Source organism: Mustelus asterias, chromosome 21 (genome assembly GCF_964213995.1).
Source record: "Mustelus asterias chromosome 21, sMusAst1.hap1.1, whole genome shotgun sequence".
Classification (NCBI taxonomy): Eukaryota; Metazoa; Chordata; class Chondrichthyes; order Carcharhiniformes; family Triakidae; genus Mustelus; species Mustelus asterias.
Window position 1 is genome coordinate 81,501,197 of NC_135821.1, and position 17,506 is coordinate 81,518,702.

Below are 17,506 nucleotides of genomic sequence, written 5' to 3' on the forward strand. Positions count from 1 at the left end.
CACAAACGCCAGCAACTCCACATCAAATTTGACAGCAGACAGGCAATACCATCTGAAGTATTACATCAAATATACATTCAACTAAGACGCAAAAGCCCAACAGGAAAGGTGAATCAATCATGGCTAGCAAAAGAAGTTAAAGGTTGCATTACACCAAAGGAAGTGGCTTATAAAGTTATAAAACACTTTCATTTGTTACTGTGGCATATTTTCACATGAAAACCATTCTATTTTGAGTTAATTATTCTCAGGTTTCTGGAACACTATATTAAAGCATTTATCTATACATCACTTAGTCTTGCCACTTCTATTCATTGTGTTGATTGTATGTTGATTCATTGTTTAATGGCCAGAAATGTGCTAAATCTGAGGATTGGGGACCATTTAGAATGCAGCAAAGGAGGTCCAAGAAACTGCTAAAGGGGAAACAGGATATGAATGCAATGTAGCGAGAAACGTGAAGGTAGGCTGTAAAAGCTTCTTTAGATATGCAAAAGGAAAAGATTAGGTTGGGGGATTAGCAGTGTAAATATGTGGGGTTACAGGGATCTTGTGGGGGGGGAAGGGGGCTGGGTAAGATGCTCTGTCAGAGAGTCAGCACAGACTCAATGGGCTGAATGGCCTCCTTCTGCATTGTAGGAATTCTATGATTAACAAGGCTAAAGGTAGATCTATTACAGGAAAATTTCTAACGGAGAATAGGCAAATGGTAGAAAAACAAAACAATTAATGTGTCCGTCCACACAGAGGAAGATACAAAAAAACCTCTCAGAAATACAGAACTGAGGGGATGGTGAAAATAAGGAACTGAAAAGAATTAGTATTAATAAAGAGGTAGTACTTGAAAAAATAATTGAATTGAAGGTTAATTGATCCATTGGATCAGAAAAGCTACATCTCAGAGTGTGCAAGGCGGTTATAGCGATAGTGGATCCATCGGTGGTTTTCTTTCAAAATGCTATAGATTCTGAAAAGGTTCCGACAGGCTGAAATATAGAGAATGCAACCCCACTCTTTAGGAAACGAGGGAGAGAGAAAAAGAGACTAAAGACCTGTACGTTTGACACAGGTATCAGGGAAAATCTTAGAATTTATTATGAAGGAAGTGATAATGCTATGCATTGAAAATAATGATGCAATTGGTTAGGGCCAAAGAGAAATCATGTTTGACAAACCTGTTTGAGTTTGTTGGAGGCCATTACCTGTAGCATTGGTAAAGGAGAAGGATGTGGTGTATTTGGATTTTCAGGAGACCCTTGATAAGGTTCCACACAAAAGATTAGTAAATATAGAGCACCATGGGATTGGGGGTAATATAGGGAATTTTCACAGTAACTTCATTGTGGTGTTAATGTAAGCCTACTTGTGACACGACTAAATAAACTTTAAAACTTTAAATATCAGAGAATCCCTACAGTGCAGGAGGAGACCATTTGGTCCATTGAGCCTACACTGACAACAATCCCAAAAAGGCTCCATTCGTAACCACACATATTTACCCTGCTAATCCTCCTGACACTAAGGGGCAATTTAGCATGGCCAATCCACCTAACCTGCACATCTTTGGAATATGGGAGGAAACCAGAGCACCCGGAGGAAACCCACGCAGACACACAGCCTGAGAACGTTCACACAGTCACCCGAAGCCAGATTTGAACCCAGGTCCCTGGCGCTGTGAGGCAGCAGTGCTAACAACTGTGCCACCCTCAAACCCACACAGACATGCAGAGAACGTTCACACTCCATGTATATTAGTCACCCGAGGCCGGAATTGTTATGTGTCATTTATATTAATGATTTGGATGAGAATATAGGAGGTATGGTTAGTAAGTTTGCAGATGACACCAAGATTGGTGGCATAGTGGACAGTGAAGAAAGCTATCTCGGATTGCAACGGGATCTTGATCAATTGGGCCAGTGGGCTGACGAATGGCAGATGGAGTTTAATTTGGATAAATGCGAGGTGATGCATTTTGGTAGATTGAGTCAGGGCAGGACTTACTCAGTTAATGGTAGGGCATTGGGGAGAGTTCCAGAACAAAGATCTAGGGGTACATGTTCATAGCTCCTTGAAAGTGGAGTCACAGGTGGACAGAGTGGTGAAGAAGGCATTTAGCATGCTGAATTTCATTCATCAGACCATTGAATACAGGAGTTGAGACGTCTTGTTGAAGTTGTATAAGACACTGGTAAGACCATACTTGGAATACTGTGTACAGTTCTGGTCACCTTATTATAGAAAGGATATTATTAAACTAGAAAGAGTGCAGAAAAGATTTACGAGGATGTTACCGGCACTTGGTGCAGGAGGGAGGAATTCAGATACCTGGATAATTGGGGGTCATTCTGGGGTAGGTGGGACCTCTACAAACAGGATGGTCTACACCTGAACCAGAGGGGTACCAATATCCTGGGGGGGAAATTTGCTAATGCTCTTCGGGAGGGTTTAAACTAATTCAGCAGGGGGATGGGAACCTGAATTGTAGATCCAGTGTACAGGAGGTTGAGAGTAGTGAGGTCATGGATAAGGTTTCAAGGTCGCAGGAGTGTACTGGCAGGCAGGAAGGCGGTTTGAAGTGTGTCTACTTCAACGCCAGGAGCATCCGGAATAAGGTGGGTGAACTTGCAGCATGGGTTGGTACCTGGGACTTCGATGTCATGGCCATTTCGGAGACATGGATCGAGTAGGGACAGGAATGGTTGTTGCAGGTTCCGGGGTTTAGATGTTTCAGTAAGATCAGGGAAGGTGGTAAAAGAGGGGGAGGTGTGGCATTGTTAGTCAAGGACAGTATTACGGTGGCAGAAAGGACGTTTGATGAGGAATCGTCTACTGAGGTAGTATGGGCCAAGTTTGGAAACAGGAAAGGAGAGGTCACCCTGTTGGGAGTTTTCTATAGGCCTCCGAAAAGTTCCAGAGATGTAGAGGAAAGGATTGCAAAGATGATTCTGGATAGAAGCGAAAGTAACAGGGTAGTTGTTATGAGGGACTTTAACTTTACAAATATTGACTGGAAAAGCTATAGTTCGAGTACATTAGAGGGGTCAGTTTTTGTCCAATGTGTGCAGGAGAGTTTCCTGACACAGGATATAGATAGGCCAACAAGGAGGTCGGTCACCAGTGGTGTGCCCCAGGAATCTGTTCTGGGACCCTTGCTGTTTGTCATTTTCATAAATGACCTGGATGAGGAAGTGGAGGGATGGGTTGGTAAGTTTGCCGACGACACGAAGGTTGGTGGGGTTGTGGATTGTCTGGAGGGATGTCAGAAGTTACAGAGGGACATAGATAGGATGCAAGACTGGGCAGACAAGTGGCAGATGGACTCCAACCCAGATAAATGCGTAGTGGTCCATTTTGGTAGGACAAATGGGATGAAGGAGTACAATATAAAGGGAAAGACTCTTGGTACTGTCGAGGATCAGAAGGACCTTGGGGTCCGGGTCGATAGGACTCTGAAATCGGCCCCGCAGGTGGAGGAGGTGGTCAAGAAGGCGTATGGTGTGCTGGCCTTTATCAATCGAGGGATTGAGTTTAGGAGTCCGGGGATAATGATGCAGCAATATAAGACTCTCGTCAGACCCCACTTGTAGTACTGTGCTCAGTTCTGGTCGCCTCATTACAGGAAGGATGTGGAAAAGATTGAAAGGGTGCAGAGGAGATTTACAAGGATGTTGCCTGGATTGAGTGGCATGCCTTATGAGGATAGGCTGAGGGAGCTCGGTCTTTTCTCCTTGGAGAGACGAAGGATGAGAGGAGACCTAATAGAGGTATATAAAATGTTGAGAGGCATAGATCGGGTGGACTCTCAGAGGCTTTTTCCCAGGGTGGAAATGTCTGCTACGAGAGGACACAGGTTTAAGGTGCTGGGGGGTAGGTACAGGGGAAATGTTAGGGGGAAGTTTTTCACACAGAGGGTGTTGGGCGAGTGGAATCGGCTGCCGTCAGTGGTGGTGGAGGCAAACTCAATCGGGTCTTTTAAGAGACTCCTGGATGAGTACATGGGACTTAATAGGATGGAGGGTTATAGGTAGGCCTAAAAGGTAGGGATATGTTCGGCACAACTTGTGGGGCCGAAGGGCCTGTTTTGTGCTGCAGTTTTCTATGTTTCTAAGAGGCAAGGCCACATTGGATTTGGTACTGGGTAATAAACCAGGCCAGGTGTTAGATTTGGAGGTAGGTGAACACTTTGGTGATAGTGACCACAATTCGATTACGTTTACTTTAGCGATGGAAAGGGATAGGTATATACCGCAGGGCAAAAGTTATAGCTGGGGGAAAGGAAATTATGATGCAAATAGGCGTGATTTAGGATGCATAAGATGTGGAAGGAAACTGTAAGGGATGGGCACAATTGAAATGTGGAGCTTGTTCAAGGAACAGCTACCGAGTGTCCTTGATAAGTATGTACCTGTCAGGCAGGGAGGAAGTGGTCGAGCGAGTGAACCGTGGTTTACTAAAGTCGTCGAATCTCTTGTGAAGAGGAAGAAGGAGACTTATGTAAAGATGAGACGTGAAGGCTCAGTTAGGGCGCTTGAGAGTTACAAGTTAGCCAGGAAGGACCTAAAGAGAAAGTTAAGAAGAGCTAGGAGGGGACATGAGAAGTCTTTGGCAGGTAGGATCAAGGAAAACCCTAAAGCTTTCTATAGGTATGTCAGGAATAAAAGAATGACGAGGGTTAGATTAGGGCCAGTCAAGGACAGTAATGGGAAGTTGTGCGTGGAGTCCGAAGAGATAGGAGAGGCGCTAAATGAATATTTTTCATCAGTATTCACACAGGAAAAAGACAATGTTGTCAAGGAGAATACTGAGATACAGGCTATTAGATGGGATTGAGGTTCATAAGGAGGAGGTGTTAGCAATTCTGGAAAGTGTGAAAATTGATAAGTCCCCTGGGCCGGATGGGATTTATCCTAGGATTCTCTGGGAGGCTAGAGAGCAGATTGCAGAGCCTTTGGCTTAGATCTTTATGTCGTCACTGTCTACCGGAATAGTGCCAGAAGACTGGAGGATGTTGTCCCCTTGATGAAGAAGTGGAGTAGAGACAACCCTCATAATTATAGACCAGTGAGCCTTACTTCTGTTGTGGGCAAAGTATTGGAAAGGATAAGAGATAGGATTTATAATCATCTAGAAAGGAATAATTTGATTAGGGATAGTCAACACGGTTTTGTGAAGGGTAGGTCGTGCCTCACAAACCTTATTGAGTTCTTTGAGAAGGTGACCAAAGAGGTGGATAAGGGTAAAGCAGTTGATGTGGTGTATATGGATTTCAGTAAAGCGTTTGATAAGGTTCCCCACGGTAAGCTATTGCAGGAGATACGGAGGCATGGGATTGAGGATGATTTAGCGGTTTGGATCAGAAATTGGCTAGCTGTAAGAAGACAGAGGGTGGTGGTTGATGGGAAATGTTCATCCTGGAGTTCAGTTACTAGTGGTGTACTGCAGGGATCTGTTTTGGGGCCACTGCTGTTTGTCATTTTTATTAATGACCTGGATGATGGCGTGGAAGGATGGATTAGTAAATTTGCGGATGACACTAAAGTCGGTGGAGTTGTGGACAGTGCAGAAGGATGTTGCAGGTTACAGAGGGACATAGATAAGCTGCAGAGCTGGGCTGAGAGGTGGCAAATAGAGTTTAATGCGTAAAAGTGTGAGGTGATTCACTTTGGAAGGAGTAACAGGAATACAGAGTACTTGGGCTAATGGTAAGATACTTGGTAGTGTGGATGAGCAGAGAGATCTCGGTGTCCATGTGCATAGATTCCTTGAAAGTTGGCACCCAGGTTGGTAGGGTTGTTAAGGTGGCGTACGGTGTGTTAGCTTTTACTGGTAGAGGGATTGAGTTTCGGAGCCATGAGGTCATATTGCAGCTGTACAAAACTCTGGTGCGGCCGCACTTGGAGTATTGCGTACAGTTCTGGTCACCGCATTATAGGAAGGATGTGGAAGCATTGGAAAGGGTGCAGAGGAGATTTACCAGGATGTTGCCTGGTTTGGTGGGAAGGTCTTATGAGGAAAGGCTGAGGGACTTGAGGTTGTTTTCGTTAGAGAGAAGAAGGTTAAGAGGCATATATGATGATCAGAGGATTAGATAGGGTGGACAGTGAGAGCCTTTTTCCTCAGATGGTGATGGCTAGCACAAGGGGACATAGCTTTAAATTGAGGGGTGATAGATATAGGAGGTAGGTTCTTTACTCAGAGAGTAGTAAGGGCGTGGATTGCCCTGCCTGCAACAGTAGTGGACTCGCCAACATTAAGGGCATTTAAATGGTCATTGGATAAACATATGGATGATATTGGAATAGTGTAGGTTAGATGGACTTTAGGTTGGTTTCACAGGTCAGCACAGCATCGAGGGCCGAAGGGCCTGTACTGCGCTGTAGTGTTCTATGTTCTTGATGGTTTGAGTTTTGAGAGGCTGGATAGACTGGGACTTTTTTCTCTGGAGCGTAGAAGGCTAAGGGGTGATCTTATCGAGGTCTATAAAATAATGAGAGGCACAAATCAGCTCATCAATATCTTTTCCCAAAGGTAGGGGAGTCTAAAACTAGAGGGCATAGGTTTAAGGTGAGAGATACAAAAGTATCCAGAGGAGCAATTCTTTCACAGAGGGTGGAGAGTGTCTGGAACAAGCTGCCAGAGGCAGCAGTAGAGGCGGGTACAATTTTGTCTTTTAAAAAGCATTTTGACAATTGCATGGGTAAGATGGGTATAGAGGGATATGGGCCAAATGCGGGCAATTGGGATTCGCTTAGGGGTTTAAAAAAAGGGCGGCATGGACAAGTTGGGCTGAAGGGCCTGTTTCCATGCTGTAAACCTCTGACTCTATAATTGAATCCGGGTCCCTGGCGCTGTGGGGCAGCAGTGCTAACCACTGCACCTCTGTGCCACTCTCAAAATACTGCTATGGATTGAGAATTAGTCAACAGACATAAAACTGAGAAGGGATAAACTGATTGTTCTCAGGAACAATCCATTTGCAATATTTCCAAATTTACTAATGCCACAAAACCAGGAAAATGGATATTGTGAAGAGGATGCAAAGAGGCTTCAAGGGAATTTGGATAGGCTGAGTGAATGAGCAAGAATATGGCAGATAGAATATGTGAATAAGTGTGACGTTACCTACTGTGGTCGAAAAAAGGAAGCATATTTAAATGTTAAGTTGGGAAGTGTTGATGTTCAAAGACTTCTAGGTATCCTTACATGTGAGTCACTAAAAGCTAGCATGGAGGCGCAACAAGCAATTAGGAAGGCAAATGGATTGTTGGCCTTCATCGCAAGGCGATTTGAGTATTGGAGTAAAAATACTGTGATACAATTGTACAAAGCCTTGGCGAGACTGCACCTGGAGCAGTGTGTACAGAATGCAGCAAAGTTTCATCAGGCCAATCCTTGGGATGTCTAGGATTTTGCCTTATGAGGAGAGATTGAGGAAACTGGGTCTGTATTTTCTGGAGTTTCAAAGAATGAGGCGCAATCTCATTGAAACTTAGAAAGTTCGTACAGGGCATGACTGAGATGTAGATCGAAAGTTTCCTCTGGCTGGTGAGTCTCTAACCAGAGGGGGCAGTGTCAGAATAAGAGGCAAGCCTTCTCAGACTAAGATGAAGAGGAATTTCATCAATCAGAGACAGGTGATTCTTCAAAATTCTCTACCCCAGATGGCTGTGGAAGTCCAATCATTGAGCATGTTACAGACAGAAATTGATAGATTTCTGGATAGTAATGGCATCAAGGAACATGTGGGATAGTACAGGAGAGTGACAATGAGGTAGATGGTCAGCCATAATCTAATTGAATGGCTGAGCAGGCTCAATGGGCCTACTAATGCTCCTATGTTCTTAAACTGAACATCAGTGAGCAGATTATTGATGAGTTAATGTCACTTGTCAGGACTGTCGACAACGCCTTCCATCACATTGCTGATGAACAGACTGATGGTGTTGTAATTGACCAAGCTGATATTTTTATGGACAAGACATACTTGGGCAATACTCCACATTGCTGGATAAGATGAGTTGCCATGAAGCAATAACATCATGATTGGGGGAAGATCAACAAATAAAGTCTGCACTTTTCCCAAGTAATGCATATTAGGGGCTCGAAATGTAATGTACAGAAAATATTCATGAGTATTATCAGAATTCAAATCTCGAAGTTGTCCTCATCTGTTAATCATCTTTAAAAGAATACTTTAAACATTTTAAAAAGAACAGAATACAAGTTTCAGGTTAGATAAGAGCCTTGTATAACTTAAGTCTTTTTAACTGACCATGTCTGCATACTTCTTGCAAAGTGCAGCAAGTTTCTCTTCTGGGGTGCTCAAAGTATTCAGTGTCTGCATCAGCAATGTAATTTCCTTTCCTGCAAAAAGATAATCACAGACTAGAAATGTAACACATTTCTCACTAGCAAATCGATGCATGAACATACTTTCAAATGTCTTCTTCTTCCCTCCCTCATTGCGGTCCCCATAACATACTTGTCAATCAATAATCTGTTCGAAAGGCTGTGTTTATGCTACTCAGTGCATAGCAGGAACAGCACAACCTGTATGATCAAAGAACAAAGAAAATTACAGCACAGGAACGGGCCCTTTGGCCCTCCAAGCCTGCACTGTCAGACTTGGAGGGTGCTCCTGCACCCTAGTCACATTTTATCCTTTGGAGGTCTACATAAATTGTCTGCACATCAGATGTATACAAACTGCTTTAGGAATTGAAACATACCAGACTAAGTGAGAGCAATTATTCAATATATCTGCACAAAATGCTAAACCACACACGAGTTAAGACACACTTCACTAATATAGAATAAAATGCTCATAGAACAGTACAGCACAGAACAGGCCCTTCGGCACACGATGTTGTGCCGAGCTTTATCTGAAACCAAGATCAAGCTATCCCACTCCCTATCATCCTGGTGTGCTCCATGTGCCTATCCAATAGCCGCTTAAATGTTCCTAAAGTGTCTGACTCCACTATCACTGCAGGCAGTCCATTCCACACCCCAACCACTCTCTGCGTAAAGAACTTACCTCTGGTATCCTTCCTATATCTCCCACCATGAACCCTATAGTTATGCCCCCTTGTAATAGCTCCATCCACCCGAGGAAATAGTCTTTGAACGTTCACTCTATCTATCCCCTTCATCATGTTATAAACCGAACAGCCCTAGCTCCCTCATCCTTTCCTCATAAGACCTACCCTCCAAACCAGGCAGCATCCTGGTAAATCTCCTCTGCACTCTTTCCAGCGCTTCCGGATCCTTTTTATAGTGAGGTGACCAGAACTGCACACACTATCCCAAATGTGGTCTCACCAAGGTCCTGTACAGTTGCAGCATAACCCCACGGCTCTTAAACTCCAACCCCCCTGTTAATAAAAACTAACACACTATAGGCCTTCTTCACAGCTCTATCCACTTGAGTGGCAACCTTTAGAGATCTGTGGATATGGACCCCAAGATCTCTCTGTTCCTCCACACTCTTCAGAACCCTACCTTTGACCCTGTAATCCACATTTAAATTAGTCCTACCAAAATGAATCACCTCACATTTATCAGGGTTAAACTCCATTTGCCATTTTTCAGCCCAGCTTTGCATCCTATCTATGTCTCTTTGCAGCCGACAACAGCCCTCCACCTCATCCACTACTCCACCAATCTTGGTGTCATCAGCAAATTTACTGATCCACCCTTCAGCCCCCTCCTCTAAGTCATTAATAAAAATCACAAAGAGCAGAGGACCAAGCACTGATCCCTGTGGCACTCTACTAGCAACCTGCCTCCAGTCCGAAAATTTTCCATCCACCACCACCCTCTGTCTTCGATCAGATAGCCAGTTACCTATCCAATCGGCCAACTTTCCCTCTATCCCACACCTCCTCACTTTCATCATAAGCCGACCATGGGGGACCTTATCAAACGCCTTACTAAAATCCATGTATATGACATCAACTGCCCTACCTTCATCAACACACTTAGTTACCACCTCAAAAAATTCAATCAAATTTGTGAGGCACGACTTGCCCTTCACGAATCCGTGCTGAATATCCCGGATTAATCCGCATCTTTCTAAATGGTCGTAAATCCCATCCCTAAGGACCTTTTCCATCAATTTATCAATCACCGAAGTAAGACTAACCGGTCTATAATTACCAGGGTCATTTCTATTCCCTTTCTTAAACAGAGGAACAACATTCGCCACTCTGCAGTCCTCTGGCACCATCCCCGTGGACAGCGAGGACCCAAAGATCAAAGCCAAAGGCTCTGCAATCTCATCCCTTGCCTCCCAAAGAATCCTAGGATATATTTCATCAGGCCCAGGGGAATTATCGACCTTCAGTTTATTCATACTGCCAGGACATCCTCCCTCCGAACATCTATTTCCTCCAGCCTATTAGCCTGTAACACCTTCTCTTCCTCAAAAACATGGCCCCTCTCCTTGGTGAACACTGAAGAAACACTTTATGTTAAAGAAAAATTGAAAACAAGAAACCTGAAATAAAAGAAACTGCTGTAAATGGTCTACAGAAAGATAACTTCCACATAGTAATGACTTACTGCAGGAATTCATGTTTTTCCTCCGAATAAATTGCTGTAACTAGATCAAAGACACCCTGTCCACAAACTGCGAGAGAAACAGGAGTCGAATTTATGAGTGTATTTTTCGGTATTTGATACAGTGAAGCAAAGGAGCACAAAAGTTTACAGAAATATATAAAAATATTACAAGTTACTACTGAATTTCACAAGTTTAGTTTCAGTTCATGAATAACAGAATGTGCAAACTAATGGGAATTTGAAACTGTTGTGTTCTGATTCAGTAAGAGGCAATATACATGACAGGAAAACGTTTTAAAATCATATGGGTTTGAATGGGAATAGGGAAGAGAATGCATTTTGGTGGTGATTAAAATAGATTCATCAGTTTACTAACTTGTGGCAGCTGAATAATCAAGATTAGTGCAGTCTAAGCTTTACTCAAATGTTTATAAAATCAAACTGAACCAGTATTTTTATTCCTTTAAATTTTGTGTAGGCTATTCATTAATAAATACCATAAAGATGAGAAAAAAGAAATATAATTTTCCTTCTGTTACTGCAGCAACTTCCCTGTCCTTTGCTGCATTATGTGGTATTTTCCATTTGTCCCAACAATCAAACTCATGCCTTTAGTGGCAGGCTATCCTAGTGATGCAAAACTACATGTAGCTTTGTGCCTTGTTGGAGTTGATTCCATTAAAACTCATTCCCTTCATCCCCTTTCCCATATTCAAACCCAGAAAACACAAGGAACAGGAGCAATGGGCTGCCATTCAGTCCCTTGAATCTGCTTCACAATTCAACATCACAACTCATCTTTGACCTCAAGTCCACTTGCCCCACGTTCAAATAAAAACTATCGATTTTAGCCTTGAACATACTCAACAACGAAGAGAAAGCTTTACAATTGCAACACTCGGCTGTTATTGTGCTGTGTTAGCTGCAACTTGATTGTGATTTGGTTCCAATTGTAACCTGCTCAATATCATTTTAATAGATTGAATTTCAAAATCCACAGAAAAATTACGGTACAGAAAGAGACCATTCAGCCTATCGTATCTGCACTGGCCAAAGAAAGGGGGGAAAAGAAGCAACACTTCAGGCGTTGATCTAGGTACCTTTTAAATGAATTGAGCGTTCCTGCCTCAAACACCGATGCAGAAAGTGAATTCTAGATGCTCACCACCCTCGGGGTGAAAGGTTTTTCCTCATGTCCCCTCTAATCCTTCCTTACCTTAAATCTCTGCCTCCTGGTAATTGACCATTGACCCCTCAGCTAAGGGAAACAGATAGAGTCTTAGAATTCCTACAGTACAGAAGGAGGCCATTCAGCCATCGGATCTGTACCGACCACAATCCCACCCACTCCCTATTCCCATAACCCTCATTTACCCTGTCAATCCCCCTGATAGAGTCAATTTAGCATGGCTAATCAACCTAACCCGCACATCTTTGGACTGTGGGAGGAAACCGGAGCACCCAGAGGAAACCAATGCAGACACACAGGGAGAAAGTGCAATCTCCACACAGACAGTGACCTGAGGCCGGAACCGAACCTGGGTCCCTGGCGCTGTGAAGCAGCAGTGCTAACCACTGCATCACCGTGCCACCCCATCTTTCCTGCCTACCCTAACTGAATCCTCAATTTTGTATACAATTAGTTCTCCCCTCAGTTCGAAGGAAAATAACCCCAGCCTGTCCCAGTTTTTCTTCATAGCTGCAATTTTCAATCCCTAGCAACATTCTCGTAAATCTCCTCTGCATTCCCTCCACAGCAATTATGTCCGTCCTGTAATATGGCAACCAGACCTGTACACAAAATCCCACTGTGACCTAACCAGCATTACATCCCTTCTTTTATCTTCAATACCTCATCCAAAAGAAAAGCATTCCATATGCTTTCATTATCACCTTATTCACCTGACCTTCCACTTTGAGGGACCTTTGGACATGCACTCCAACTTCTCTCACTTCCTCTATCCATCTCAACATCCTCCAATTTACTGCATATTCCCTAGCTTTCGTTTGCCTTTGCCACATGGATTCCTTTTTAATTCATTCATGGGATGTGGACATCGCTGGCTAGGCCAATATTTATTGCCCATCTCTAATTGTCCAAGAATGTGATAGTGAGCTGCCGCCATTCACGTGGCGTAGGTACACCCACAGTACTTGAGGGAGGTAATGAGCTTCAGGATTTTGACCCAGCAACAGGGAAGGAACAATTTCCAGGTCAGGATGGTGAGTGAATTGGGAGGGTAACTTCCAGGAGGTTGTATTCTCATATGTCTGCTTCCCTTGTCCTTCAGATAGTAGTGGTTATAAATTTGGACGGTGCTGCCTAAGGAGCCTTGGTAAGCTCCTGCAGCGCATCTTGTAGATGGTACACTCTGTTGCCATTGTGCAGTAGTGGAAGGAGCAAATATTTGTAATCAAGCAGGCTACTTTGCCTTGGGTGTTGTCGTCAAGCTTCTTGACTGTTGAGCCCAGGAAAATGGAGAATAGTCCATCACACTCCTGACTTGTGCCAGGCTTTGAGGAGTGAGGAGGCGAGTCACATGCCGCAGGATTCTCAACCTTTGCCCTGCTCTTGTAGCATTATTATTTATAGGGCTAGTCCATTTCAGTTTCTGGTCAATGGTAATCACCCCCAGGATGTTGATAGTGGTGGATTTGGTGATGGTAATGCCATTGAATGCCAAAGGGCAATGGTTAGATTCTCTTTTGTTGACCTGGCACTTGAGGTGCAAATGTTACTTACCGCTTGTCAGCCCAATCCTGGATATTATCCAGTCTTCCTGCATTTGGACATGGACTGCTTCAGTATCTGAGGAGTCATGAATGTTTATAGAATCATAGAATACCTAGACTACCAAAGGAGGCCATTTGGCCCATCAAGTCTGCACCAACTCTCTGACAGAATTGGTGCAGACTCGATGGGCCAAATGTACCTGACCCAGGCCTCCTCTCCCATCCTATCCCCATAACCCCACACATTTACCATGGCTAATCCATCTTGGTAACACTAAGGGGCAACCTGCCATTGCCAATCCACCAAACCTGCACATCTTTGGATGTTGTTGCTGAACATTGCAGCGAACATCCCCACTTCTCATCTTATAATGGAAGGTCATTGATGAAACAGATTGTTGGGCCCAGGATACTACTCCGAGGAACTCCTAAAGTGATGGCCTGGAGTGGAGAGGAGTGATCTTCAATAATGACGACCATCTTGTTTTGTGCCAGGTATGACTCCAAACAGCAGAGAATTTTTCCTGATGATTCCCACTGACTCCAGTTTTGCTCACACTTCTCTGGTTTGAATTCCAGTTGCCACTTTTCTGCCCACTCAATCAAATCATTGATATCATTTTGGAGACAACAGCTATCCTCTTCACTATCAACTACACAGTCAATTTCTGTGTCATCTCAAATATCCTAATCATGTCTCCCACATGCAAATCAAAATCTTTAACTTATTCAACAAATAGCAAGGGGCCCAATACTCAGCCTGGTGGAACTTCACTGGAAATTGCATTCCATTTGCCGAAACATCAACCATTAGATCTTAAGAAATTGGAACAAGAGTAGGCTGTTCGGCCCTCCGAGCCTGCTCCGGCATTCAATAAGATCCATGCCTTTATGTTTTCTGTCACTGAGCCCATTTTTGGATTCAACTTGCCACTTTCCCCTGTATCCAATGGGATTTCACTTTTCTGATCAGTCTGCCATGTGGTAGAAATTACAAGACTTGAGAATTTAAGAACTATGGTGACTCCACCAACACAAAAGGAGCGAGGAAGAAAATAAAATATTAAAAAATCTAATTGGCTTAATTAACAAACAGAAAATCTTATACATTCTAAAAGCATTGCAAATACAAAAAAATTAGACTACTAAATAAGATTAGCACACCTCAAATGATGAATCTAAGTGATGAAGGCTTCCAGGGTCAGGTGCAATGTTGTCATAATTGACCCTGAAAACACTCAAGCAGTAAGGGAGATAGAACATTCACCAGTGCCTTATCAAGACTGGTGGGAGCTGGCATAGATACAAGCAGCACTACATGCATGTGTCATTTTTAGTTGCAAAAAAACTTTGACAAAGTTCTAATGCGTCTGATGGCATATAACCTTGGCAAGATGACTCTTTCATAAGGAAGCTTTGTTTCTCTTCACCCTCACTAAACTGCCAACTGTTGCAAAAGCATTCTGGATTTAGGTACGTGTGTAGGGAAAACAAACTGTCATCACGAGGAGAAGATAATCAGTGAAATTGCGCAGGGATCAGTGCTTCAGCCCCTTGATGTCATTTGCTTTAATGGTCTTATGCAAACCAATTCAAAGTATTAACTTTGTAGAGGATACTAAAATACGAAATGCAGTTGAGTTTAAATTTCTGGAAAGGACTTGGATTTATTTTACAATCCAGCAGACAAATCAACTACTAATAAATGAAAATAATTTGTCACCTCCAGTTCTGTCTATGCCAATTGTCTACTGGCCAACTTCCCATCCTCCCTCTCCCATAAACTTCAGCCAAATCTCTGCTGCTTGTATCCTGGCCCACACCCACGAATTTAGGAGGCATTTAGCAAGTACAGGACTAAAGCTGAAAAAACTCATCCCCATGTTTCAGTGCCTTCAGGGCTTTATCTCTCCCAACTCATTATTGGTCAGAGATTGTATCACAGTGTCAGAGAGGAGGTTTGATGAGGACTTATCTGTTGAGGTAGTATGGGCGGAGATTAGAAATAGGAGAGGAGAGGTCACCCTGTTGGGAGTCTTTTATAGACCTCCTAAAAGTTCTAGAGAGGTTGAGGAAAGGATTGCGGAGTCAATCCTGCTTAGGAGTGAAAGTAATAGGGCAATTGTTATGGGGGATTTTAACTTGACTAATATTGACTGGAATTGTTATAGCTCTAGCTCGTTAGAGGGGTCAGTTTTTGTTCAAAGCGTGCAGGAAGGTTTTTTGACTCAGTATGTAGACAGGCCAACTAGAGGTGAGGCTATATTGGATCTGGTGCTGGGAAATGAGCCAGACCAGGTGCTAGACTTGGAAGTTGGTGTGCATTTTGGTGATAGTGACCACAATTCGGTTACGTTCACCTTAGTGATGGAAAGGGATAGGCATGAACCTCGGGCCAGTGGTTTTAGCTGGGGGAAGGGTAATTATGAGGCTATTAGGAGAGAATTAGGAAACATAGGTTGGACTAGGAGATTACAGGGACTGGGAACGTCCGACATGTGGAGTTTTTTCAAGGAGCAGCTACTGCGAGTCTGTGATAGGTATGTCCCTGTCAGGCAAGGAGGAATTGGTAGGGCTAGGGAACCGTGGTGCACCAAAAAAGTTTCTTTGTTGGTTAAAAAGAAAAAGGAGGCTTATGTTCGGATGAGACGTGAGCACTCGGGTAGTGCACTAGAAAGCTTTAGATTGGCTAAGAGGGAGTTGAAGAGCGAGCTTAGAAGGGCTAAAAGGGGACATGAGAAGACTTTGGCGGATAGGGTTAAAGAGAATCCTAAGGCGTTCTATAGGTATGTCAAGAACAGAAGGTTGGTTAGGGCAAGTTTAGGGCCAGTTATAGATGGCAGAGGGAAGTTATGTGTGGAACCGGAGGAGATTGGTGAAGCATTGAACCAATATTTCTCTTCGGTGTTCACGCAAGGGGACATGAATATAGCTGAGGAGGACACTGGGTTGCAAGGGAGTAGAATAGACAGTATTACAGTTGATAAGGAGGATGTGCAGGATATTCTGGAGGGTCTGAAAATAGATAAATCCCCTGGTCCGGATGGGATTTATCCAAGGATTCTCTGGGAGGCAAGAGAAGTGATTGCAGAGCCTCTGGCTCTGATCTTCAGGTCGTCGTTGGCCTCTGGTATAGTACCAGAAGATTGGAGGTTAGCGAATGTTGTCCCATTGTTTAAGAAGGGGAACAGAGACTTCCCCGGGAATTATAGACCGGTGAGTCTCACTTCTGTTGTCGGCAAGATGTTGGAAAAAATTATAAGGGATAGGATTTATAGTTATTTGGAGAGTAATGAATTGATAGGTGATAGTCAGCATGGTTTTGTGGCAGGTAGGTCGTGCCTTACTAACCTTATTGAGTTTTTTGAGAAAGTGACCAAGGAGGTGGATGGGGGCAAGGCAGTGGACGTGGTATATATGGATTTTAGTAAGGCGTTTGATAAGGTTCACCATGGTAGGCTTCTGCAGAAAATGCAGATGTATGGGATTGGGGGTGATCTAGGAAATTGGATCAGGAATTGGCTAGCGGATAGGAAACAGAGGGTGGTGGTTGATAGTAAATATTCATCATGGAGTGCGGTTACAAGTGGTGTACCTCAGGGATCTGTTTTGGGGCCACTGCTGTTTGCAATATTTATTAATGATCTGGATGAGGGTATAGTTGGGTGGATTAGCAAATTTGCTGATGACACCAAAGTCGGTGGTGTGGTAGACAGTGAGGAAGGGTGTCGTAGTTTGCAGGAAGACTTAGACAGGTTGCAAAGTTGGGCCGAGAGGTGGCGGATGGAGTTTAATGCGGAGAAGTGTGAGGTAATTCACTTTGGTAGGAATAACAGATGTGTTGAGTATAGGGCTAACGGGAGGACTTTGAATAGTGTGGAGGAGCAGAGGGATCTAGGTGTATGTGTGCATAGATCCCTGAAAGTTGGGAATCAAGTAGATAAGGTTGTTAAGAAGGCATATGGTGTCTTGGCGTTTATTGGTAGGGGGATTGAATTTAGGAGTCGTAGCGTTATGTTGCAACTGTACACAACTCTGGTGCGGCCGCACTTGGAGTACTGTGTGCAGTTCTGGTCCCCACATTACAGGAAGGATGTGGAGGCTTTGGAGAGGGTGCAGAGGAGGTTTACCAGGATGTTGCCTGGTATGGAGGGGAGATCCTATGAGGAGAGGCTGAGGGATTTGGGATTGTTTTCGCTGGAAAGGCGG

The 17,506-nt window shown here is 43.7% G+C and overlaps 1 protein-coding gene across 1 annotated transcript in view; it reads right to left on the reverse strand.

The window, feature by feature from the left end:
• LOC144509456 (alpha-taxilin-like) overlaps positions 1-17,506 on the reverse strand; it is a 119,783-nt gene that overhangs the window by 65,535 nt on the left and 36,742 nt on the right. The window contains exon 3 of the mRNA XM_078238358.1: positions 8,274-8,365. Within this exon, the coding sequence (XP_078094484.1) occupies positions 8,274-8,365 (92 nt within the window). The remainder of the gene's footprint in view (positions 1-8,273; positions 8,366-17,506) is intronic.